The sequence below is a fragment of the Crocuta crocuta genome, unplaced genomic scaffold (assembly GCF_008692635.1).
Source record: "Crocuta crocuta isolate KB4526 unplaced genomic scaffold, BGI_CrCroc_1.0 scaffold196, whole genome shotgun sequence".
NCBI classification, from domain to species: Eukaryota; Metazoa; Chordata; class Mammalia; order Carnivora; family Hyaenidae; genus Crocuta; species Crocuta crocuta.
In genome coordinates, this window is record NW_027531026.1 from 4,474,836 (window position 1) to 4,500,964 (window position 26,129).

The window sequence follows — 26,129 nt, forward strand, 5'->3', positions numbered from 1 at the left end:
TAAGTTCACACCTCTGAGGTTGATTTTTTAACACCATATTTTTTTTCCAGAATCCTTTATTCTTTGAACTTTCAGTGCCAGCTTTACATTAACCATTGCCTTGAATGATAGGAGCTGGTCTATGAGAGGTATTGGAAATATATGCCTGCCTTGTAAGTGTCTTGTTATATTTAGGAAGGCAATCTAGAAGCTTTATCTCATAAGAGATGAGGTAACTAGTCTGTGTTCTTAGTACATCTCTTTAGCTTGTGTCTTCTGTGACATTTGAACATACAGTTGTGTAATCTTTCACCTTGTGTGTGACTACCAGCATTCTTAAAGTTCTGACTGGTTTTCATCTTTATTTGTATGTGTTTCATAGGTCCTAAAATTTATTCCCACTCTTGGTACAATTCTTACTCTTTCTAGGAATGTTGTCTTATTCACAGTTTTTTAACTCCTTCCTACTTACATATGCAAAGAATTTTTCTCATTCTTTAATAAATGAGCACATATTTAATAAAAGACATAAATATCCAGATATGTAAACAGTCTTTTTCACATTAAAATTAATAAAATATTAAGTACATACTTTATATTCACACTTATTTTTCATTATAACCACTTTTTTATACACTAAAGTAACTTTTCTCCTTTAAGTACGTTATAGACTCAAATTCAACTACTTTTTTTCAGTTAAATTTTATTGAAGTATAGTGGACACAAAGTATAGTTTCAGGTGTACAGTGTAGAGATTTGACAAGTTTCTATGTTATTGTGCTCAGTGCAAGTGTAGCTACCATTTGTTACCATATAATGCTGTTACATTATTGACTATATTCCTTATACTGTACCCTTCATCCCTGTTACTTATTCCCTCCATAACTAGAAGCCTATATCACCCACTACCCTTCATCCATTGTGCCCAGTCACCCACCCTCCTTCTCTCTGGAAATCACTAGTTTGTTCTTTGTATTTATGGGTGTGTTTCTGCTTTTTTGTTTCTTCATTTATTTCAGTTTTGAGACCCCACATACAAGGGATGAAATAATATATGGTATTTGTCTTTCTTGATCTGATTTATTTCTCTTAGCATAAATATCCTCTAGGTTTATCAATTCATTTTAATTACTTACTGGATGGCTTTCTTTTCACTACTCAAATAGCCTTGGCATGGTCACTGAAAGTCCTATTAAGATCGTCTTTTGTCTTTTCATATTATTTTAAAATTCTAGGGGCACCTGGGTGCTCAGTGAAACTTCGACTCTTGATTTTGGTTCAGACCATGATCTTGAGGTTTTGTGAGTTTGAGCCCCACATCAGGCTTTGCACTGACAGTGTAAACCTGCTTGGAATTCTTTCTCTCTCCCTCCCCTACTCATGCTCTCTCTCTCAAAATAAATAAACATAAAAAAGCAAAAATAAAACTCTGGAAATATTTTTGCTTCATGGCAATAACATATATCTCATTGCCATCCTGATTTTTGCTGATTTAAGACATCCAGTCAACTACTGTCCAAGGAGTTGATTTCTTTCACCAAGAAGACTTTTAGACATCTAAATATATGTTCTACATACGCATGGGACTTGATGGTCGGCAAAGGTGCTCCTGCTATTGACCACCTAGGTAGTGATAGAAGTAGAAAAAAAAAATTTAAATATTAAATTCCCACTGAGTTTTTCTTTTTTTTAAATTTTATTATGGAGTTCCCTTTTTTTTGTACATTTAATTAAATTGTATAATTTATTAGCATAAAGCTGTTTGTCATATCATCTTATTATCATTTTTTTAATAGTTATTGTCAGGTTGGTTTCTATGTAACACCCAGTGCTCATCCCTGCAAGTGTTCTCCTCCATGCCCATCACCCCTGTTCTCCTCTCCCCAACCCCCATCAGCCCTCAGCTTGTTCTCAGCATTCAAGAGTCTCTCATGGTTTGCTTCCCTCCCTCTCTCCAGCTGTTTTTCCCCTTCTTCTCCCCCATGGTCCTCGTTAAGTTCCTCATAATCCTCCTGTACGTGCAAATATTTGGTATCTCTCCTTCTCTGCCTGACTTATTTCACTCAGCATAACACCCTCAAGTTCCATCCACGTTGCTACAAATGGCCAGATTTCATTCTTTCTCATGGCCACGTAGTATTCCATTGTAAAGATAAACCCCATCTTCTTGACCCATTCGTCCGTTGATGGACACTTAAGCTCTTTACATGTTTTGGCTATTGTTGAGAGTGCTGCTATGAACATTGGGGTCCATGTGCCCCTATGCATCAGCACTCCTGTATCCCTTGGGTAAATTCCTAGCAGTGCTATTGCTGGGTCATAGGGGAGTTCTAGTGTTCATTTTTTGATGAATCTCCACACTGTTTTCCAGAGGGGCTGCACGAGTTTGCATTCCCATCAACAGTGTAGGAGGGTGCCCATTATTCCACATCCTTGCCAGGATCTAGAGTCCTCTGATTTGCTCATTTAACCACTCTGACTGGTGTGAGGTGGTATCTCAGTGTGGTTTTGGTTTGTATTTCCCTGATGAGGAGGGACGCTGAGCATCATTTCATGTGTCTGTTGGCCATCTGGATGTCCTCTTTGGAGAACTGTCTGTTCATATCTTCTGCCCATTTCTTCACTGGATTGTTTGTTTTTCATGTGTGGAGTTTAGTGAGTTCCTTACAGATTTTGGATACTAGCCCTTTATCTGATATGTCATTTGCAACAACTTTTCCCATTTCGTCTGTTGCCTATTAGTTTTATGGATTGTTTGCTTTGCTCTGCAGAAGCTTTTAATCTTGATGAGGTCCGAATGGTTCATTTTTGCTCTTGACTCCCTTGCCTTTGGGGATGTGTCAAGTAAGAAATTGCTGCGGTGGAGGTCAAGGAGGTTGTTTCCTGCTTTGTCCTCTAGAGTTTTGATGGTTTCCTATCTTACATTCAGGTCCTTTATCCATTTTGAGTTTATTTTTGTGTATGGTGTGAGAAAAGGATCTAGTTTCATTCTTCTGCATGTCGCTGTCCAGTTCTCCCAGCACCGTCTGTTAAAGAGGCTGTCTTTTTTCCATTGGATACTCTTTCCTGCTTTGTCAAAGATTCGTTGGCCTTATATTTGTGGGTCCAGTTCTGATTCTCTGTTCTCTTTCATTGGTCTATATGTCCGTTTTTGTGCCAATATCATACTGTCTTGATGATGACAGGTTTGTAGTAGAGGCTAAAGTCTGGGATGGTGATGCCTCCCATTTTGGTTTTATTTTTCAATATTACTTTGGCTATTCGGGGTCTTTTGCGGTTCCGTACAAATTTTAGGATAGTTTGTTGTAGTTTTGAGAAGAATGCTGGTGCAATTTTGATTGGGATTGCATTGAATGTGTAGATTGCTTTGGGTAGTAATGACATTTAACTATATGTATTCTTCCAATCCATGAACATGGAATGTTTTTCCATCTTTGTGTCTTATTCAATTTCCTTCATAAGTTTTCTATAGTTTTCATCATACAGATCTCCTATATCTTTGGTTAGGTTTATTCCTAGGTATTTTATGGTTTTTTGTGCAATTGTGAATGGGATCAGTTTCTTGATTTTTCTTTCTGTGCTTCATTGTTGGTGTATAGAAATGCAACTGATTTCTGTACTTTGATTTTGTATCCTGCCACTTTGCTGAATTCATGGATCAGTTCTAGTAGGCTTATGGTGAAGTCTGTCAGGTTTTCTGTGTAGAGTATCATGTCGTCTCTGAAAAGTAAAAGTTTGACTTCTTCTTTGCCAATTCTGATGCTTTTTATTTCCAGTTGTTGTCTGATGGGTGATGCTAGGACTTCCAGCACTATGTTCAACAACAGTGGTGAGAGTGGACATCCCTGACGTGTTCCTGATCTCAGGGGGAAAGCTCTCAGTTTTTCCCCATTGAGAATGATGTTAGCTGAGGGCTTCTTATAGATGGCTTTTATGATGTTTAAGTAAGTTCCTTCTATCACGACTTTCTCGAGGGTCTTTATTAAGAAGGGATGTTGTATTTTGTCAAATGCTTTTACTGAATCTGTTGACAGGATCATATGGTTTTCAGCTTTTCTTTTGTTGATGTTGATTTGCAAATATTGAACCAGCCCTGTAACCCAGGAATGAATCCCACTTGATCTTGGTGGATAATTCTTTTTATGTGCTGTTGGATTCGATTTGCAAGTATCTTGTTGAGGATTTTTGCATCCGTATTCATCAAGGATATTGGCCTATAGTTCTCTTTTTTTGCTGGGTTTCTGTCTGGGTTGGGAATCAAAGTGATGTTGGCTTCATAAAATGAGTCCAGAAGTTTTCCTTCCATTTCTATTTTTTGCAATAGCTTGAGAAGAATGGGTATTAATTCTGTTCTAAATGTCTGGTAGAATTCTCCAGGGAAGCTATCTGGCCCAGGGCTCTTATTTGTTGGGAGATTTTTGATTACTGATTCGATTGCCTCACTAGTTATGGGTCTGTTCAGATTCTCTATCTCTTCCTGTGTGAATTTTGGTAGTGAGTGTGTGTTTAGGAATTTGTCCATTTCTTCTAAGTTGTCCAATTTGTTGGCATATAATTTTTCATAGTATTCCCTGATAATTTCTTGCATTTCCGAGGAGTTGGTTGTAATAAGTCCAATTCATTCATGATTTTGTCTATTTGAGTGCTCTCTCTTTTCTTTTTGAGAAGCCTGGCTAGAGGTTTGTCAATTTTGTTTATTTTTTCAAAAAACTAACTCTTGGTTTCATTTATCTGTTCAACTGTTTCTTTGGTTTCTATATTGTTTATTTCTGTCCTGTGTTTTATTATTTCTCTTTTCTTACTGGGTTTGGGGTGCTCTTGTTGCTCTCCCTTTAGTTCCTTTAAGTGCGTTGTAAGATTTTACACCTGTGCTTTTTCTAATTTCTTGAAATTGGCCTGGAGTGCTGTGTACTTTCCTCTTAGGACTGCCTTTGCCACATCCCATAGAGTTTGGATTGTTGTATTTTACTTTTCATTTGTTTCCATATATTTTTAAATTTCTTCTCTAATTTCCTGATGGGCTCATTCATTCTTTAGTAGGTTGTTCTTTAACCTCCATGTTTTTGGAGGTTTTCCAGACTTCTTCCTGTGATTGATTTAAAGTTTTTATAGCATTGTGATCTGAAAGTGTGCATGGTATGATCTCAATTCTTTTATATTTATTGAGGGTTGCTTTATGTCCCAGTATGTGATCTATCTTGGAGAATGTGCCATCCGCACTTGAGAAGAAAGTGAATTTCACGGCCTCAGGTTGTAGAGTTCTAAATATATCTGTCAGATCCATCTGGTCCAATGTGTCATTCAAGTCCATTGTTTCCGTAGTGATTTTCTGCCTAGTTGATCTATCCATTGCTGTAAGTGGAGTATTAAAGTCCCCTGCTATTAGCACATTCTTATCCATAAGATTGTTTCTGTTTGTGATTAATTGTTTTATATATTTAGGTGCTCCCATATTCGGTGCATAGACATTTATAATTGTTAGTTCTTCCTGATGGATAGACCCTGTAATTACTGTATAATGCCTTCTTCATCTCTTGTTATTGCCTTTAATTTTAAGTCCAGTTTGTCTGATATACATATAGCTCCTCCAGCTTTCTTTTGCCTTCCAGTAGCATGATATATATTTCTCCATCCCCTTACTTTCAGTCTGTAGATGTCCTCAGGTCTAAAATGAGTTTCTTATAGACAGCAAATAGATGGATTTTTTTTTTTAATTTTTTTTTTTAATGTTTTATTTATTTCTAGGAGAGAGAGAGAGAGAGCGTGAGCAGGGGAGGGTCAGAGAGAGAAAGAGTCACAGACTGAAACAGGCTCCAGGCTCTGAGCTGGCAGTCAGCACAGAGCCCGACGCGGGGCTCGAACCCATGAACCACGAGATCATGACCTGAGCGAAAGTCGGATGCTTAACCAACTAAGCCACTCGGGCACCTCTGGATTTTGTTTTTTTATCCATTCTGCTACCCTATGTCTTTTGATTGGAGCATTCAGCCCATTTACATTCAGTGTTATTATTGAAATATATGGGTGTAGAGTCATTGTGTCCTTTGTGGGATCCATGCTTGTGGTGGTGTCTCTTGTATCTTTCCTTCCTTGCAGCATTTCCCTCAGAGAGCCCCCCTCAGGATTTCTTATAGGGCTTGTTTAGTGGTGACAAATTGTTTCAATTTTTGTTTATTTGGAAAGACTTTTATTTCTCCTTCTATTCTGAATGACAAGCTTGCTGGATAGAGGATTCTTGGCTGTGTATTTTTTCTGTTCATCACATTGAAGATCTCCTGCCATTTCTATCTGGCCTGCCAAATTTCATTAGATAGGTCTGTCACCACTCTGATAGGGTTCCCTTTGTATGTTAGGGCCCTTTTCTCCCTAGCTGTTTTCAAAATTCTCTCTTTGTCCCTATATTTTGCCAGTTTCACTATGATATGTCATGCAGAAGATTGATTCAGATTACGTCTTAGGGGAGTTCTCTGTGCCTCTTGGATTTCAATGTCTGTTTCCTTCCCCAAATTGGGGAAGTTCTCTGCTATAATTTGCTCAAGGACTCCTTCAGCACCTTTCCCTCTCTCTTCCTCTTCTGGGATTCCTTTGATACGGATATTGTTCCGTTTGATTGTATCGCTGAGCTCTCGATCTCTTCTTTTATGTTCTTGAATCAGTTTCTCTCTCTTTTTCTCAGCTCCTCTTTTTCTATATATGTGTCTTCTAAATCACTTATTCTCCTTTCTGCCTCTTCAATCTGTGTATTAGATGCCTCCTTATTATTATGTATCCCGTTTATGGCATTTTTAAATTCATCATAACTATTTTTGAGCTCCATAGTCTTTGTAGCAATAGTTTCTCTGATGTCTTCCATGTTTTTTTCAAGCCCAGCGATTAATTTTATTACTGTTGTTCTAAATTCTTGTTCAGTTATGTTGCTTATATCTGTTTTGAGCAGTTCTTTAGCTGTCATTTCTTCCTGGAGATTCTTTGGAGGAGAGTTCTTCCGTTTCATCATTTTGGTTTGCTATCTCTTGTTAATTTTAAAAGCTTGTACACTCTGCCACTGTGGGTTCTGCTGTATTAAAGAGAGCTCTTTGATTGTCCAGGGCCTGTCCATACAGGAAGTGTTCTTTGAATGATGTTTCTTGATTTCTCTTGTTGGGCTTTGGTTAAATTGTTTCCCTACTTGTAGCGGTATTTGGGACTGTCCATCATGTGTACTTTAGCTTGTTTCTTGAGGTAGCCCTGGAAAAAGAAAACCGTCAACCATACAGGGAACAAAGGTACACAGACACACAGACAAATCCAACAAACATGCAAACTGAAAGCGAAAAAGAAAAAGCAAAAAAACAAGAGAACAAAAACCAAAGCAATACAAAAAAGAAAAAAAAAGAGGAAGGAGGGAAGACAAATAATAAAAATTAAAATTAATAACAAATTGAAAAAAGAAAAGAAAAAAGAAAAACCCAAAAGACAAAGGACAGTCTAAAGGCATAAAACCAGAATTCTCAGCTACAAATAAAGAGCCAGGTATATGCAGTGTTGATGGAAGAGCATATGTAAAGGGAGAAATGACAGGGCGGGGAGGAAGTGAAATTGGAAGTGAAATGCCCAGGCAGAGAGACTAAGAGACACTCAGAGAAACTATATAGTCTGATTACTCCAGAGAGAGAGAAAAAGGTAGTGGTGGAGGTGTAGAGTGTACGTCTAGAAAATGGATTAAATGTGACTGTTTAAGCCAACCAGTGACCAGAGTGCCCCGACCAGCAGAGTGGAGGGTTAGGAATGAGAAAAGCGAGTTTATATCTGAGTAGAAAGGATTATCTATCTAGGTTTAATCATGGCTGTGTATCTGTGTTGGTCTTGCCCCGGGCTCAGGTGAAACCAACAACAACAACGACATCAAAAACAGCTCTCTGTCAGAGATGGGCGGGGATGGGTGTGGTTTGGTGTAGGCAGGTCTCGCCTCCACTGTGTCCCCCTCCAGTGTGTCCTGCTGGCCACTCCCTGAGGCCCCGCCTTGGTGTTTGTGGCGAGAAAAACGAAAAACGGCATCATCGCTCCAGTCTCTTCTCAACTCAGCATTGCAAATCACTTGTTTGGGTCCTATCTCCCTTGCTGAGGACGCAGCCAAGGTGGGCTGAGTTCTATGCCCTGCGTCCCGCCCCGTTTCCAGGTCCCAGTCCGAGGGCTTTGTTTATACTGCCCGAAACAGTCCTGCAGGTCACTGCTTCCCTGCTGCTAGGGGTCGCGTGGGGAGTGGGGGAAGCCTCAGATCTGCTGGGGGTCAAGCAGCGATACAACCTGGGACCTGAGGACTCCGCGCCCCGCGTGGCATGCGTGCGTGTGGGGAACATAGCAGCCCCAGGCCAGTGCGTCCGCTCCTCTGCTGGGGATGGTGCTGGGAGCGCAGCAGAGCAGTTTTTCCTGGTGCCTTCTGGGACCGGGGGCACCTAGTTCAAAGTTAGCACCCCAGCCAGAACTAAAAAACACTCTATTTCCAAGCCGAGGTTTTTCTCTTCTCCAGGACGGTTCTGTGAGCAATCTCAGCTTCTCTTTCCTTTCCCCTCGACTCGTACTTATGAGGTTCTTCCCAGTGTACTCTCTCTTTCTCTTCCCAAACTCCTGTGGCTCAGTGTCTTATGACTTTAGGCCTTCTCTGTTTGAGAGATGGGTGCAAGTGAAATGCATGGAGCTCCCTACTTCTCTGCCATTTTGCCGGTCCCAACCTCCCCACTGATTTTTTCTAATTTAATAGATCATTTTATCATATTTTACTTGTCTTGAGGAGTTTCATTAGCTGTTCAATAGATTTTATTGCACCAAAGTGTCAATATTCAAAACATTTGATGCCATTCTACTTGAAAACATGTAAGTCCTCTTCTAGGCCTTGTTCAAATAGTTTTGTGCTTTCAACCCTCACCACCCATATTTCCTAATTCTCCCTTAGAGACTAATCAAAATACCATTTCTTCCATGATACCTCCCCTGATATCTCCAGTTAGAATTCTTAAATCTCTAAATTTACAAAGACTTTGTACCTTATTAATGGAGGTTACTGGTTATCTGTAGGGTTGAAGCATATGCATATTTTATCTTAACTGTTGGACTCTTATCTGCTTGAAAATTAGAACATGATTTTATTTGTTTCTGCAGCCCTCCCATCATCCTCCGTAAGTATGTGTTGTATACAGGAGTTAGTGACAATTCTATTGTGCATTTTATTTCAGGTAGGATTTTTGGTAAATTGCAATCTTGACTAGATCTCACTAGACTTAAAATTGTATCTCATATGCTGGTGTCAACCTTATAATTGTAAGAAAAATCTTTTGAGATCAAAGTCAATTCAATCCTATATTGCTATTTGGACAAATGTCTTTATCCACCTTTTACTGTCTTGGTTCTTATAAAGTGAGACTAGTTAGTATTTAATAAAAAATGACTTTCATCGAGTAGAAACACTTTATTGGTGACAGCAGGCAGGTATTATAGATAGAGATCCTGAAAGACAGAGAATCCTATTTGAAGGGGGTCTCTTCCTGCAGGAGAGAGAGGGGAAAGAAAAGAGCCAAGCAGAGGTGGTCTTGGAGAAGCTGCAAGGAAGGGAGATGGTTGGGTAGAGTTGTAGGTGGGAGAAGAGAGTGCTTCCTCTGGGCTTGCCCTATTGGCAGGAGTTACCAAGGGAAGTCCTAAATAGTAAAGATATTATAATTATGGATTAAGGAAATGTGGCGGACAGTGCCTAGGATGCTAGCCATCTGTATCCTTTTTACTAATGAGGGAAATGCTACTAAAACCATATCTAAGTAGTTTCAGTTAGGTAAAAGAAAGAATTTGGTCTCACATCTTCTCTTTCTAATATAATACTCAAAACATAGAGCTAAGTTTTCCTCTGCATCCTGAGAAGCAGCTAATTTTCAAGGCATTTTCTTCTCATTGTCTTCCCAACTGTCAAAAAGTGAGGTACAAGTAAGAGTAATACACATTCCAGTTTCAGCAAGAGGAAATTTAAAAGGGCGAAGAAGGAAGAAGGTTATATATGCTTAGAAGAATAAAAAAGTATTTTCCGGAATGTACAGTTAGCTTCCAATATGCATTTTAGCATCTGACATTATGTGACTAGAAGGAAACTTCTTCCTCATCCAGTTCAAATTCTTCTTTTTATGTATGATAAACTGATACCTAGAGATGTAAATGAGTCTGGTTCAGCGACCATGTTTTTCTGTAGTAAGCTTTGTGAGATTATTTGGAGGTCCCAGAAGACCTGAGAATCATCTCTTCATTTTTAAATAAAGAACAGGTTTCAAGGATACTGAACTTATTCAGGAAAATAGTGGTAAGAGTTTGGACTCTAATGATAGAAGACCTGGGTTCACATCTTAGCTCTTCCCCTAGTTAGCTTAGTGACATTAGACAAGTTGCTTAGCCTTCCTGAGCCTCCCGTGTTTGATGGGGTTAGTCATAGCATTATTAGATTCAATGTGATAGTGAATGAGAGAGGTTCCTTGCACAGTTCTTGGAAGGAGTTGGTCCTTCATAAGAAAGGGTTTTATTACCATTGTTCAGAGTGGATGAGGATGGAGCCTGAGGCAACTCAGTGACTTGAAAAGTAGCTACATCAACACCAGTTATTATAACTTCACAAACATAACACCGTGGAATGACATCACTGATTGATGGTGGCTTCTCCTAAATTCATACCAGTCCCCCGACCCTCAGCATAATGTTTTTCTACTCTGTCATATCCGTATTTATCATTTCTACAGTTATTCAGTACTACTTTCATTGTGAAGTTACGAAGAATTTAAGTAACTTTCCTTAGTAAGTTATTTGCCCAAGATCATGTCATTTAAATTCCAGACCATTTCCCCTTCCCCTGCTCCTTTACTTAATGGTTCTATATTAGCAAAATGTGTAAAGGTGATAATTAACTTAGGAGGCATGCTTTTAACCTACAAAATCTGTTTAAGGTAGACAGATTGTATAAACATTTGTTGCAAATATTTTAAAAAATAGTTAAGTAAGATATCATTTTATTATTACTCTGCCTCTGAGCAGATCTGGGCCCATGAGAAATAATTTTATAGTAATTGAGCAAAAGCTTACCCTGGAATGCTTCTGACCTGATGAGGAAAGCAACCTTTGGCTTGTGAGGTTCTTGTGAGGTCTCCATGTCATGTTCAAGTCTAGAGAGGTCCAGATACGATCTGAGAATTTTGGTTTCCACATATAATTCAGGCAGATTGTTTGAGTATTTTGTTATAAAACTCGAAGATTCATTTTGTCTCTGGTCTAACTATGTGTTGGCATACTGTTCATTTTAGATCGTTCTTTACTTAGATTATAACATATTCTTTTGACTCTGAGTGGTTATATGTTCTAATCATCATCACAAAGCAAAGAAATATTTCACTGGAAAATAAAGACAAGAGTCTGTGTTGGAATGTAATATGCTGACATCCTGAGTTAAATGAAATTATTGTGAATTCAAGCTCACTTGGCCATTAGGGAATAATAATTCCTGAATATAGTTACCCATACTTTAGTAGTGTTTTAGTTTATTGTATTTGCAAATTTAGTTTCTCAAAGGTAGGAAGAGTACTGTTCTTTCCATATTTCAATACCACTGACAGTTGATCAGGATAAGTAAAAGAGTGATATACGCCATGGGAGGCTAAATCTATTTCTTCAGATAATAAAATGAGATTAAGTTCGTGTACTGTGTGACTAAGATTTGACTTACTCTTGGTTGCTATTAAAGTTCATTTTATTGCTTCATGACATAATGATTCTCATTAAAATGATCACAAAACAAATGATGAAAAAAGCCCCTGATAGGTAAAAATAATGCATTGTGTCAAATTAGACAATCGCACATTTAGTTGTGAAAGGTATTGGCATAGCTTTATCGAGTTATGCCAGGTACTGCTAAGATTTTTAGATTACTGTGGAAGAGTGAATATGTAAAAAAACAAGTGAGTGACAGTACGTTACAAAATGAATTCAGGCTTTAGAGAAGAAGTTTTTTGAGATTGTTAAGAAGAACTGAGATGAAACATGACATACTATACCCAGCAGACTAAATTTAGACTAAATTTAGATTTACTTGATACTGAATTTGGGAACATTTTGAAAAATACATAAAATTACAGAATTGACTATTGTCAATATTTGGTCATATTTCTGTATAACCTTTTAAAAATGAAACCTTACAAAGTTGAAGCTTTCTATTTCCTTTATGCCCAGCATGATTCTCCACCTCCATGCCCTGCCCAACCCAACCCCTCTACCTGAGCCAACTACTGTGATACTTTGGGGATTTTTTTATTTGATATGCAAGACTTTTGTCATTTATTATTTTTTTAGATTTTTTTGAGTATTATTGACACACAATGTCACATTTATTTCAGATATACAACATACTGATTCAGCATCTATATACATGATGCTGTGCTCACAAGTGTAGCTACCATCTGTCACCACACAATATCACCACAGTACCATTGACTGTATTCCCTATGCAGTGCCTTTTATTCCCATTCATTCCATAACTAGGAGCCTCTTTTCTTTTCTTTCTTTTCTTTTTTTTTCTTTTCAAATCCTTACGTAAATGCATATCTTTTAACATTTTGCAGTAAGATTTATCTAATTTAAATTTTAGATTTATTGTATCATGCTGTATATATCATTATGTAACTTTATTTTTTTTACACACTAGCATGTTTTCAGATCCATTCATGTTGAAAAGTATTGAAATGGTTCATTCCTTTTAACTCCTAAATAGCATGTCATTGTATTTGTTTTATTTATCCTCTTGCTTACTGAAGTACACATAGGTTGTCTCCTGAGACTGATGTCCTAGGAAGAAGCTCACCCAGGAGAGCAAAGGTGTTCCTTAAAGAAAAACTGAAAACATAAACTCCATTATAATCTAACATAAGAATTTGATCCCGTGATTCTACTGACCGTATCTCCAGATATGTTTATTTTTATAAGTATGCATATAAATACAATTTCTGAACATTATGATTATCTGAAAATAGAAACATATTAGTAATCATCCTTTTTTCTTTTTTTAATTGTCAGATGCCTCAAGTTGAAATGCCTTTTTTTGTGGAATTGTATGAAGTAAGTGCTGGGGCAGCAATAAACAATAGCGCCAGATTTGCACAAATTAAATTCTTACGGAGTGACGAACCTCAGAGCCTTGTGTATTTTTCTGTGGGTTCTCGACTGCCAGTGGCTCATAAGAAGGCCACTTTCATCAGCTTGCAAGTGGCCAGAGATTCTGGGACAGGACTCAGGATGTCTGTTAACTTCAGTACCCAGGTGAGCATGGAATGTATATTAACCCGCATGAAGAGTTTCTTTTTTACTTGTAACATGTGTCATGAAAAAGAATAATTGGTTCGTTATTTTCTCATGGTACCATCCTAATTCACACTATATTTATTACATTAAGCTTTGTCCATGAAATAGTTCGGCTTCACTTAGGCCACATTTTAAAATGATAGTCTTTAATGGTTTGTTTTTTTTTTTAAAGGTGACAATACAATGCAAAATGTCTTACATAAATCTGTTCTATAAAGTCTCTAGAGAGTTAAAACTTTTTCAGAATGTAACTGAGAAAGACCAGACACAACAAGTAAGAGTTCTTTGTTATGTTCTATATCTGAACTGGTTGAAAATTTACTTCTCCGAAACTTCACACTCTAATTGATCTTTAGGTTTCTTTAAAGCCATGAGTTTATGAGGTATCTCACGGCCACTTTCCACAGCCCTCTTACTGGGGAGAAGGGAGAGAGTAGGTGGGTACCAGGGACCCAGAAGCAATGCTGTGACACTAAGTGACCAGACCCTGGGATTGGTCCAGACAGAACCACACACCTTTCTGGCATTATTCTTTAAACTTTGTTTAGTAGCAAAACACTAATACATTAAAACAAAAGTGTGTATCACTCTGCTTCTGAAGCACAGTTGTGGGGATTAGAGTTTGCCCATCTCAACCCTCCTTTTTTTCCCCCCTTGACTCATCGAACTCGAAGAAATCCACAGTTTGAAAACTATCATTTTGCTTAATGCTGCCATTTCCCTTGTTTCAAGATTTCGAACCTGGCGACACTTTAGGCTTCAAGGTTTCAAAAGTGGTTGCTGTCATTGTTTTTACAAAGTGCCACATAGTATGTACTTGGGTGGATCATTGTTGGGTGGCTCAAACATGTAGAACATTCTGTGCATAAAGTACAATTGATGTGCAACCAGTCTCTGTAGCCATCACATGGGTCAGTGATGAGAGATTAGAACCAGAACTGTGGGTAGTGACCTGTCTGGAAGCCTGCTAGGTAGAAAAGTTTACCTTTATGACAGACTCCATAGCTTGGCGCACAAGAAGACAAAACTATCATGGGAAACTCTGGAAATAAACTCCATTCCGTGGGGCATCTTTGTGGCTCAGTCAGTTAAGCATCTGACGCTTGGTTTCAGCTCGGGTTATGATTTCATGGTTTGTAAGTTCGAGCCTTGCATTGGGCTCCACATTGACAACGTGGAGAGTGCTTGGAATTTTCTCTCTGTGTCTCTCTCTCAAAAAAATAAGTAATAAAATAAATATTTTTTTAAAAAAGAAAGGGAGAAACTTCATTCTAAATAGCCTTGAAGTGATATGGACACAAAGTGAGATATTTTGATTCATGGTGAGGAGATTTTAGTATTTTTTTCTTTTGAGCATTTAAGTAAGATATGAAGAGGAATGGGAAAAAGTGTATGTTTTATTCTCCTCTTCTCCATTGAGGCAGATACCATCATATGCTGACTACTTTGTAGAGTAGAAGAGGGACTGGAGATGAAGCACAGATCCTAAAGAGATTTGAGCCACATTTAAAACAGTTCATGTGCTCAAATGACAGTGAGGTTGAAGTTGCTCAAGCAAGAATCTGAATGCCAGTATCTCCATCACATTCACCTGTATTCTTTCTAGATTTGCCATAAATGATTCCTTGAAAAACACATGCTGTCACAAGTATGTAACTCATAGCATTTTCATGACCACTCTGAAAATCAACATGAAGGATCCCTGTGATGATGAAAATGTTCTGTGTGTTGGCTATATCCATGTCAATATCCTGGACATGATATATTGCAGTTATATAAGATGTTACCAATGAGTGATATGGAATAAAGGGTGCAGGAGATCACTCTTATAACTGCATGTGAAACTACAGTTATCTGAAAATAAAAAAAAAATGTAATTAAAAAATGGAAAGTAAAGTCTCACCTTTCTGGTATTTTATTTTCCTGTTCTTTCATTGCCACTGCATTTTTTCTCTCTGAATGCTGGGCATGTTACTGGAAGGCAAAGATATAAAATTCTATTTTCTAGGAGCCGGCAGGGATGAGAAAATAATTATGGACTAAGTTACTATACTGTTACAAAGATATCAATTTTCATTTTGCTTTAAATAGATTATAATAATATAGTTAAATAGTAGCTGTAACATGCATACCTTTGGTGGGTCAGCATTCTCAGTATATAAATACTATAGTCTTAACATAAGCTCCTTTATATGTATGTATTTGTGACATAAATTTAAGGAATATAAAGGATGTGAGACCATGAAAATATCACCTATTACAGTTATTTTTAAATTGGCCTACAGCTGTGTTTTGCATGAAGTAATGCAGAAATGTCCTCTATCTCTTCTCCCAGTGTTCATGCCCATCCTCTGCTCTAGCCTATGCACAAGAGCCAGCATACTCATGAAAATAGGAAATAAAATGTGTCACTGTTCTGCTAGAATCCTCCAGTGTCTTCCTGCCATTCTCTGTGTAATGGATGTACATGGTCTGACCCTGCCCACCTGTCTGATGTCAGCTTCTTCTACTTCCATCCTTCTGATCACACTGGCCTCCTGGTTCTTCCACTAACATTTTAAGAAGGTTCCCATCTCGGGACTTGGGCAGTTGCTATTCCTTCTGCCTAGAAAATTTCCCCCCAGATCCTATATGGCCCGTTTCCTTATGTCACTAAGGTCTCTGCTCACATTTCACATCAGGAGCTTCAATGACCAGCCTTATTTAAAATGGTATCCTTACATCACCCTGTATCTACTTGACTAGTCTTATCTTTCTTCAAAAAAAAATTATCTTCATGTAAAATTATATTGTTAGTTCTCTAACTTTTGTACTCCCTATATCTTCTGCTAGAATAGGTTCATGAATACAGGTATTCTGTGTTCACATCTGCATCCATAGTATTCCAGCATGTACTAACTAGGGTTTAATATTTGTTGGCTCAGTTGTGAATAATTATACAATACTTTTGTTCTTTCTTGACTAAGTCCCCAGGCTGCACTTAAAAAAAAAAAAAAAAACTTTTAATAACCATAATTTGAAGAAATTCAGAGGTACATGTGGCCAGGACCTTATTCTTTAGGACATTTTCATATCTCCGGTGTAACCAACAGTAGACCAGTATTTTCTGCCTCCTTCTTTCCCTCTTCCTTCTTTGTACTCCTCCAAACTTCATCTCCCAGATTTTTTAAAGTGAGGTAGAAAATGTAAATATTCCCTCATTTCCTCCATACTTTTATTATGCAGCATGTGTTACTTAAAGCACAGGTTTCAGGGGTGCCTGGGTTGCTCAGTCAGTGAAGTGTATGACTTTGGCTCAGGTAATGATCTTGCTGTTCGTGAGTTCAATCCCCTTATGTGTCTCTGTGCTGACAGCTCAGAGCCTGGAGCCTGCTTTGGATTCTGTGATGCCCTCTCTCTCTGCCTCTCTTCTACTGATTCTCTGTCTCTTAAAAAATAAACAATGTTAAAAAAATAAATATAAAAAATAAACCAGTTTTCAGTGTGTTTACAATTGCAGAAGTTCCACGAGGCGATAGTGGCTTCTCTTTTCTAGTTCTCTTCCTTGAGCTGTTCTACGGCATCTGTCTTTCCTAACCTCATCACTGTTACGTGTATTTATCTCTCTAATTTATCTTAGGAGATTAGAACAAATGTAAAAACCCATGCTTTAGTATTAACGTTGTTATGGCCCATCAGTTTGTTTAAGAGAAATAGGGTTTGTTTAAGAAGTAAGAGTTTGTTGAGGACAAGAGGTGCTACAGTTTCACTTCTGCGGTGTTGTTTAATTTCCAGGAGTTGAGGAGTGCTGAAAAAATTGGCCGTACTCTCATCTCTCCAGCTCTTTCAGGGAAGGATTTTGTGAGAACTGAAGGCACTTTGGTCTTTGAACCTGGCCAGAGGAACACCATATTGGATGTCATCCTAACACCAGACACAGGGTCTTTAAATCCTTTTCCTAAACGCTTCCAGATTGTGCTTTTTGACCCAAAAGGTGGGGCCAGAATTGATAAAGTATATGGGACTGCTAACATCACTCTTGTCTCTGATGCGGATTCGCAGTCCTTTTGGGGACTTGCCGATCAGTTACAGCAGCCCCTGGATGGTGACATTCTTAACAGAGTACTCCACAGCATCAGCATGAAAGTGGCCATGGAGAACACAGATGAACAGCTCAGTGCCGTGATGCACTTAACAGACAAGGTAAGATGCCCTTGCAAACATTAGCAAACATTAGCTGGATTAGTAAAGTTTCATTTAAAAAAAATAAAGAAAAACAGTTAATCATGTCAGTTATAAAATTTGCTAGGGTTAAATTTCTGAACATAAGAATGGAATTCATCGTATCAGACACTGTACTTTTACTGATGTCTGTGTGGAAAGTTCAGTCTTAAGCCTGGAGTATAATCAGTAATCTACTGTAGTGGCAAGGACAGCCGATTGTCCGAAAGGGGGCACCAGATGTCAGAAGCTAATCTCCAGAGACTGGACAAATGTCTTGTGAGATTTCATCTCAGTTTTCTGAGTCCATAGAAAGGAGTTGGACTAGACATGGAACAGGAGCTGTTGTTCTCTGCATATTTTCTGTTCCTCCTGGGCAGTAAACAGGGCACCTTCTCTCAGAGAAGGAGAAATAAGGAATGACCAGATGATTTCAGGCATTCAAACTGATGCAGACTTAGATCAACTGGGCCTTATTTTTAACCCATTTATTTATTTACCATAATGTAAATAATGAAATTAAGTGGAAATGCAAGATCCTAAAAATGTAAATGATAGATGAAATCTGAAAGGAATTATGATTAAAGGAAAAGACTCTATGGAGACTTACTTGGAACTTTCTTAATCAAGATATTTCTTATCAGTATGTTTACATACAAGTATGAAAATTTTTGAATGCATACCTATGAATTTATAAATGCTGTATTTTTACATGGTGAGGTGATGCTTTAAATATTTAAAATGTTGGTTGGATGGAACTTGAGGGTGTTATGCTGAGCGAGATAAGTCAGGCAGAGAAGGACAGATACCATATGTTTGCACATATAGGAGGATTAGGAGGAACTTAATGGAGGACCATGGGGGAGAAGAAGGGGAAAAATAGTTGGGGAGAGGGAGAGAGGCAAACCATGAGAGACTCTTGAATGCGGAGAACAAACTGAGGGTGGATGGGGGTGGGAGAGAGGGGAAGGGGGGTGATGGGCATGGAGGAGGGCACGTGTTGGGATGAGCACTGGGTGTTATATGGAAACCGACTTGACAAACTATTTAAGAAAAAAAAATATTTAAAACATTGGGGTGCCTGGGTGGCTCAGTCGGTTAAATGTCCAACTTTGGCTCAGGTCATGATCTCATGGTTCATGGGTTCGAGCCCCACGTTGGGCTCTTTGCTGATGACTAGCTCAGAGCCTAGAGCCTGTCTTTGGAGTCTGTGTCTCCCTCTCTCTCTGATCCTCCCCTGCTCACACTCTCTCTCTCTCTCTCAAAAATAAATAAAACATTTAAAAAATTTTTTAAAAATTAAAAAAATATTTAAAATGCTAACAGTGGGGTTTTAGATTATCATTCCTGTTTTACTTTTCATGTTGTCTCTTAAAATATGATGTCTGAGGAGTAGAAAAGAAAATTATAAAGCACACAGGCAAGAAGAGGGAGTCTTGCCAACTGGCTCGTAAAGCAAAGAGAATTGACTGCAATTTCATGCAGAGAAAGTTCTAGAGATAAGAATTCACTATGGGATGGGGTTCCTGGGTATCTCTGTCAGGTGAGCATCTGACTCTTGATTTCTGCACACGTTGTCATCTCATGGTTCATAGGATCAAACCCTGCATCAGGCTCTGTGCTGACAGCATAGAATCTGCTTGGGATTCTCTGTCCCTCTCTCTGCCCCTTCTCCACTCGTAGGCACTCCCTCTCTCTCAAAATAAATAAATAAACTTAAAAAAATTCACTGTGGGAAATATTGTTACTTAAACTTTCTAATAATGAAATGGCATAGGCCAATAAAAAGTTGATTTTGGCCAAGAAGAGGGAAAGAATGCACAGTAGCTACATTTTAGAAAAGAGAACCTTGTTTCATATGCTTTAGAGAAGATAAGGACATTCATTCTTTTTTTCCACAATAAGTTACATAAGAGAAGTGTATATTATTGGTGTAGAATCAACATTTCTTTAACTAGCATTGGTTAGAGGTACGTTGTTTGCTTTTCATTGTATTCTGTGACAAATAAAACTGAATTATGAAAGAAACTCATGAAGAAATATCATTAACTTTTTTCGTAATTGCTTTTTTTGACTAATCGTTAGCAAACGTGATTATTTTCAAAATGTACTATTGTTACTAAAAATTTCTAATGTTATGGCATATTGTCTTCTCAAATTCAATTTTTATATGTATGTCATTATTTAATTCTGGTGATTTAAGTAGCTGATTTATTCAATAATTTTATACATTTTATATAATATTATATTTAATAATATATAAAGAAAACTGGAAAATTCCCCTGATTAACATGAAAGACATGAGCAAATAGAAATCTATACCTTGTCCAACAACAGGAAGACTCGATATAATAAAGACAACAGTTTTCTATAAATTAACCTATAAATGCAATATAATCCCTATCAAAATATCAGTTAGTTATTTTGTATTTTTTTAACCTGGACAGAATGATGTTATTGTTAACCTGTGGGAATATACATGTGGGAATGGGCAGAAATTTTATGTAAAAGAAGAAAAATGATAGGGACCTCACCACACCAGATATGAAAACTGTATTGTGAATTTATAGTGATTAAAACATGGTGACACTGGTGCAGGAATGAAACAGAATAGAAAGTTCAGAAATAAATGCAAGCACATATGAAAATTTCACACACGGTAAAAGTGACATTCCAGATTAATGAGTTAAGATTATTATCCCTTAAACATTATTGATCTAACCATTTGTAAGAAAAATAGAGCTGTATCTCTATCCTAAACACTATTCCAATCTCAGATCAGAGATTATAAAACTGATACATGAAAATATTCATAGAAACATGGATGAATCATTTATAATAGGTAAGTTTGGAGTTAAACAAAATTTCTCTCTGCATGTACCACAAGGAAAGTGAGAAGAAAACTAATGTTATATGTCAGTTATAGTTTAATAAAACTTGAATGGAGTCGGTGGAGTAAGAAAAAAGACAGCTAATGGATGTGGGAAACATTTGGGCAAATACATGTGTGATAGAATATTTATTTCAGCATTACTTATAATAATAAAAATTGGGAAAAAATAATAGCCATTAAGAGGAGCCTGGTGTATTCTTAACATGCAAAAAAAAAAAGGATATTTTAGACATTTATAATAATGCAAATAAGACAGTAATGAAACAGGCACTGAAAATGTAGATAATCACAACAGTGAGGTTGAAGTTTTAGCATTAAAACACATGATGCCCTGTTAGCTTTGAATTTCAGGTAAACAATGAATGTATTATTTAGTATATTACACATGACAGAATAAATATTTGCAACAGTATTTGGAATATACTTGTGCCAAACAATTATTCGCTGTTTATCTTATATTCAAATAGAGTCACCTATACTTTATCTGGCAAGCATTCATATGTCTCATAGGTACTTAATACTTATCTACCTCTAAGATATCCTGAAATTCAAGAGTATAAAATAGAACTTCCAAGTACTGGTTTGAACGTCATTCTATAAGGTCTTTTATTTTGAGTGAAATTGTTTCATATTTGTAAGTTTTATTTCCCCCTCAGATTTTAACTTATTTGAAATAGAATCTGCTCTTACACTATATACTTCTTTATATGAAGAACTCAGTAAATCTTAGATATTATTATTATACTCATTAGAAGTGATTACTTATTTATGTTCAGAAGAAACAAATACTGTGTCAAAAAGAGCAACAGCTTTAAATGATTCACTATTAAGATTTTCTGGATAAAATCCAGCTGTGGCTTTGGGCAATTTTTGCTAGTACCTAATAATTCTATCCCTTGATTTTCCTAGGCATGGTGCAATGAAAATCATTTAAAATGCTGTTGGTTGCTTTAATAATACTATCAGTCTTTTAAGATCTCTGGATTTGATATGCAAATTTTTAATTTCTTTGGATTTTGGTTTCCAGGCTTTTGAAGCTTGTAAAGCATGAGTCACTCAGGAGGCGTTGCCTCTAGTTTTATATTCTGGAACAATTGAAAGAGCTCAGGAATAATTTGTTCTATAAGAGTTTGGTAGTCTCCCTCCCCCAACAGAGTTTTCCTTTTTTGTTTTCCCTCTTGACAGTTTTAAAACTTTTTCCCATGATTGATTCAGGTTTTCTACGTTTTTGGTAATTTGGGGATTCTTATCGTTGTTTCTGTAAAATGACCTTATACAGCCAGCATATTTCATCATATACTTTTTAATATTATACATCTCCTTTTTCAACAATTATTTTTTACATTGGATTTATTTTATAATCATACTAACAGTAATTGAGACTTAGTTCTTTATTTTCTTGCCTGGCTTTGCATTTCATGCTTGCAATAATTTTGATCAACTTGACTGCTTACTGTATCAATCTGTGTTTTTACTTTCAGACAAGCAAGTGGGGGAATGTTTTGAGGCAGAGCAGGGAGGCTTTCACAAGTACCTTCTGGGCTTGATCATTCACCATCTCCATTCCCTCAGACAAGTTAGGGATGCTCTTTCTACCTCAGTTTCCCTATCTGGAAACAAAATAAAGTACCACTAGCACTTGTCTGACAAGATTGTTGTGAAAACTAGAGAAGTTAAGATAAACTTGCTGAGAACAGCACCCATACAAAGCCGGGATTATATAAATGTCCATTTTGTTTTTTTTATTGTGTGCTTACCAGAAGAGATTTTCTGTTTCCCTTGAATATGAATGGAAGGTTGGGTGGCTGTAGCATTCTTGGATGCCAACCTTTAATTCTTAAAACTGCACATGTTGCTCTATTGACTTGTGGCATTTCATTTATAAAAAAAAAATCTGATGTCAAACTTCATTTTTGTTTCTCTTGGTAATTTTTCTTTTCTATCTAGTTTCTGGTAGGATTTTTTTTAACACTTGAAATAATATTTAACAATCACCCAGATGCATCTGTTGGTGTTTCTTTTTTTGAGTATAAAGCAAGCTTTGCATTTTTAGACATGACTATTTCTTTAGCTTATCAAGGAACTGTGGGGTTTTTATGTTTTTTATTTTTATTTTTTGCTTCTACCAGTTATTTTATATGCTTTTTGTAATCTTAAGAATTTGTTTTATTTCTCTGTTACATTTTCTCTGAGTTATGGAAGCATATCCTGAGCTTATTTTCCATTGTATTCAGTTTGATTGTTTCAGTAGTCAGTGGGCTGTTTGCTTTTCTTCATTGTAATTTTTGTTTGTTAAATATTTACTCTGTTTTGTTACCAGATAAATAAATTTGCTTTGTATCTTTTATCATCTTTACTTTGCGCATTATTCTCTATTCTTCCTTACTATCTTTGAGATGGATATTCTTATAAACTTGGATCTTGAGTTCAGCTATTAGCTTGGCATTGAGTAAATTTCAAAGCTTTAAAGCTAATATGGGGAACATAGGCTACTTCATCATTGAGCTCAGCTGGTAGGAGCAACAGACAGATCATCTCAGTGTTGTCAAAAATTCATTAATAAAGGTATATGCAAGTTACAAAGAGACTGATCATGTATATTGACAGGTGAGGCACAGTGTATAAATCACAGAAAAAGTGATGACTAATCTGGATTTTGAAGAATTTACAGAGATTTTTCAGGTATATACGAATAGTGAAATAACAAATCAATAGCTTTACAATGTGGTCCCTGTCATTCTGGCAACGAAGAACAAAATAAATCATGAAAGCTATTTTCTTCCTACTCTCCTCGTCCCTCAAACAACGAATAACCTACTTCTTTAAGCTAGCAAGCCTTATACTTCCAGATACAGGCAAGAGTTCCAGGAAGTGCTGACCACTCTTGATTAGAAAAGGATATTTTTATTTGGTGTGTAAGAAATTTAGTGAGAGGCAGTGGCTTCTGTTCATTGAAAGCCAGGTAATCAAGAATAATCTCATTTTCTTATTGGCAAATATTCTTGTACTTATTTCCTCAGTTGTTGAACAAAAGAAAAATAATTCTTTGGGTAGATCTAAAAGTGAGATTAATTTTAATATTCATGTTAATTATTATAGTTAAGAATAAGTGATCCATGCCACCATCTATTAAATAAAAAACATGTGCTGATCATGACTTTTCTTTAGAAATGATTATGCTTTTAAAAGTGCAAGTGAATTTGAAATACATTTTTATAACAGTTTTTCTTAAGTTCTTTGTAGGTTTTTCCTTATTTTGCTACTTAAAAATTTTTTTTAGTGTTTAGTTATTTTTGAGAGAGTGAAAGAGACAGAGAGCGAGTAGGGGAGGGGCAGAGATAGAGGAAGACTCAGAATCCGAAGCAGGCTCCAGGCTCTGAGCTATGGGGCTCAAACTCATGAACCCAAGATCATGACCTGAGCTGTAGTGGGACACTTAACCGACTGAGCCACCCAGGCACTCCTGCTAGTTTTAGTAACTGTTAAAGAACATGTACTGTACCATACATATCATGTAAGCAGTGTATTTTTGAAGATATTTTTTCATACTGGAATTTTTTTTCTAGATAACTGTTGAAGGAAAAAGCCAAGCATTCAGTATTGAAAATCGAAACCTTTTTTATGAAATACTCTGTGCTCTTAGTAACCCAAAGCGCAAAGACACTAGGGGATTCAGTCACTTCATTGAAGTGACTGAGAATTTTGCTTTTTCTCTGGTCACTGATGTTACCTGTGGCTCTCCTGGTGAAAAGTAAGTATTCTTAAATTATACTTTATATGTATTCCTTCACAGTTTATAAAGTAATATGCATCTAAATTGACATCTAGATGTTGTAACTAAGGATTATATAGTCAGTACATTGTATCTAATGGGCAAATGAAGTAATTATTTGAAAAAAAACATAGTAACTACATCAAGAAAAATGAATGTGTACTGTCAACAATACATTCCTTTTGTTTTGAAGGGTCTTTTAAGAATTTTAAAAAATGGCTTATTGCTTGTGGTCTAATAGAAGATATATTCCGAACAGAAAAAGAAAGGTGATTCCAACTTTTAGACATGTTTTGATACACTGTTGAGGTGAAGTTATGGTCCAGTTTTATCCATTTGGAAGCAGCTTTTCTGTTGTTGAACTTTGGAGTAGTTGTTTCATGGGTTGAGTTTCATTGCCAAAAGCAAGCAAGAGGAAAGGGAAAAAATAAAATGTGGCTCATGTTCACTATCAACTATATAATTAATTTTGTAACTATATGTTAATGTTCTTCAGAAGTCATGGTGTTTTAAATTACATTCAGAAGGTAAATTGGATCACTAGTACAAAGACTTATAAATGTTTTATTTCTACTTGATTTAATATAAAAATGGCTGATAATAAAAGTTGTTTAAAAACTGAGATTTCCTTCCAGTTCTCACGGAGTAATATGGTCTATTTAAAAAGTAGTGACTGGTTGTTATTATACACAGGGGATGAATCACTGGAGTCTATTCCTTAAATCATTATTACACTATTTGGTAACTAACTTGGATGTAAATTTAAAAATAAATAAATAAATAAAAATTAAAAAATAAAATAAAAGAAGAAGTGTTATTGCCCTTACCTTTGATAGACGAGAGCAGTTGTGGGAGTAGTGCAAATGGAAAATTAAGGTGGAAATAAAAAATAAATAAAAATAAAAGAAGCAGTGACTATTAATGAGACATCCCTGATTAAAAGTGTTTACTAAATCTTTATAATGCATTCATCAGCATTTAAGTCACATTGAAATTCAGGAATATTTTGAAGACTGTACTTTAAAAATCTGGTATAATTTAAGTCATCTACTTAAAGCCCTTTATAAACTTTGACATATTAATTAAAATATAGGTTGAATGTGTAAAACTTTTAACTTTAGCTCTTAGATCCCTAGACACATGAAGTTCAAAGAGATAGTCAATCCAGATATAAAAGATTACAAGAGAGATCAAGGAATAAAATAAGAAGAACTGATATTAACTAGTCCTAAACATTGTATCAGATTGAACAATATGAAGTTGCCTTTTCTGTAGGTAAAGAAAAGTATAATATATTGTAAATTTCATATGGTTCAACCTAATCCTTACTAAAAATTATATTTTGTTCTTACAAAAGATCATTGTAAACAGCTGGTTAAAGTTAGGGCTAGAGCTTTCATTATTCCCATTTACAGGTATAGAAATGGAGAGACCTTAACTCAGCTTATCAAGGGTCACACATTTAGCTGTGGTGAGATGTCAGTCCAGGCCTCCTTAACTCTACATCCCCTGCTGACCACCATGCCTTGTGGTCGAAAGAGACTGTAACCACTTGCTTTGTAACAAAATCTCCACTACCATCCCGTGGCTATAAAGTGGCCCAGACTTTCATCCCAGGTTAGTGCTGAGGTATGACTGGAGGTCAATGTTAAGGCACAAAACCAGCATCCTTTTATGCTGTACTCTTAACTCTGATGAGTGAGTCCTAGGATTGAGGTTTTCTTAATGGGGTTCATCAGCAAAGCTCTACATGCCTTTTTAGGAGGCTCCTTCTCCAGTCTTCACCACTGGTCCTAAATGTCTTTCTGAGACCAATGATCAGTTCAGCTACTCCCTGCCTATTATACATGTCTCTAATGTCTTCAGAAACCTTTGAAATTGATCATTTCTTTACTTCATGTAAGTTTGCAGTAAAGCCTGTGTGTGTCTAAC

The 26,129-nt window shown here is 36.6% G+C and overlaps 1 protein-coding gene across 1 annotated transcript in view; it reads left to right on the forward strand.

Moving 5' to 3' along the window:
- ADGRV1 (adhesion G protein-coupled receptor V1) overlaps positions 1-26,129 on the forward strand; it is a 506,890-nt gene that overhangs the window by 184,717 nt on the left and 296,044 nt on the right. The window contains exons 78-80 of the mRNA XM_077770967.1: positions 13,048-13,290; positions 17,107-17,514; positions 23,992-24,176. Coding sequence (XP_077627093.1) covers positions 13,048-13,290; positions 17,107-17,514; positions 23,992-24,176 — 836 coding nt within the window. The remainder of the gene's footprint in view (positions 1-13,047; positions 13,291-17,106; positions 17,515-23,991; positions 24,177-26,129) is intronic.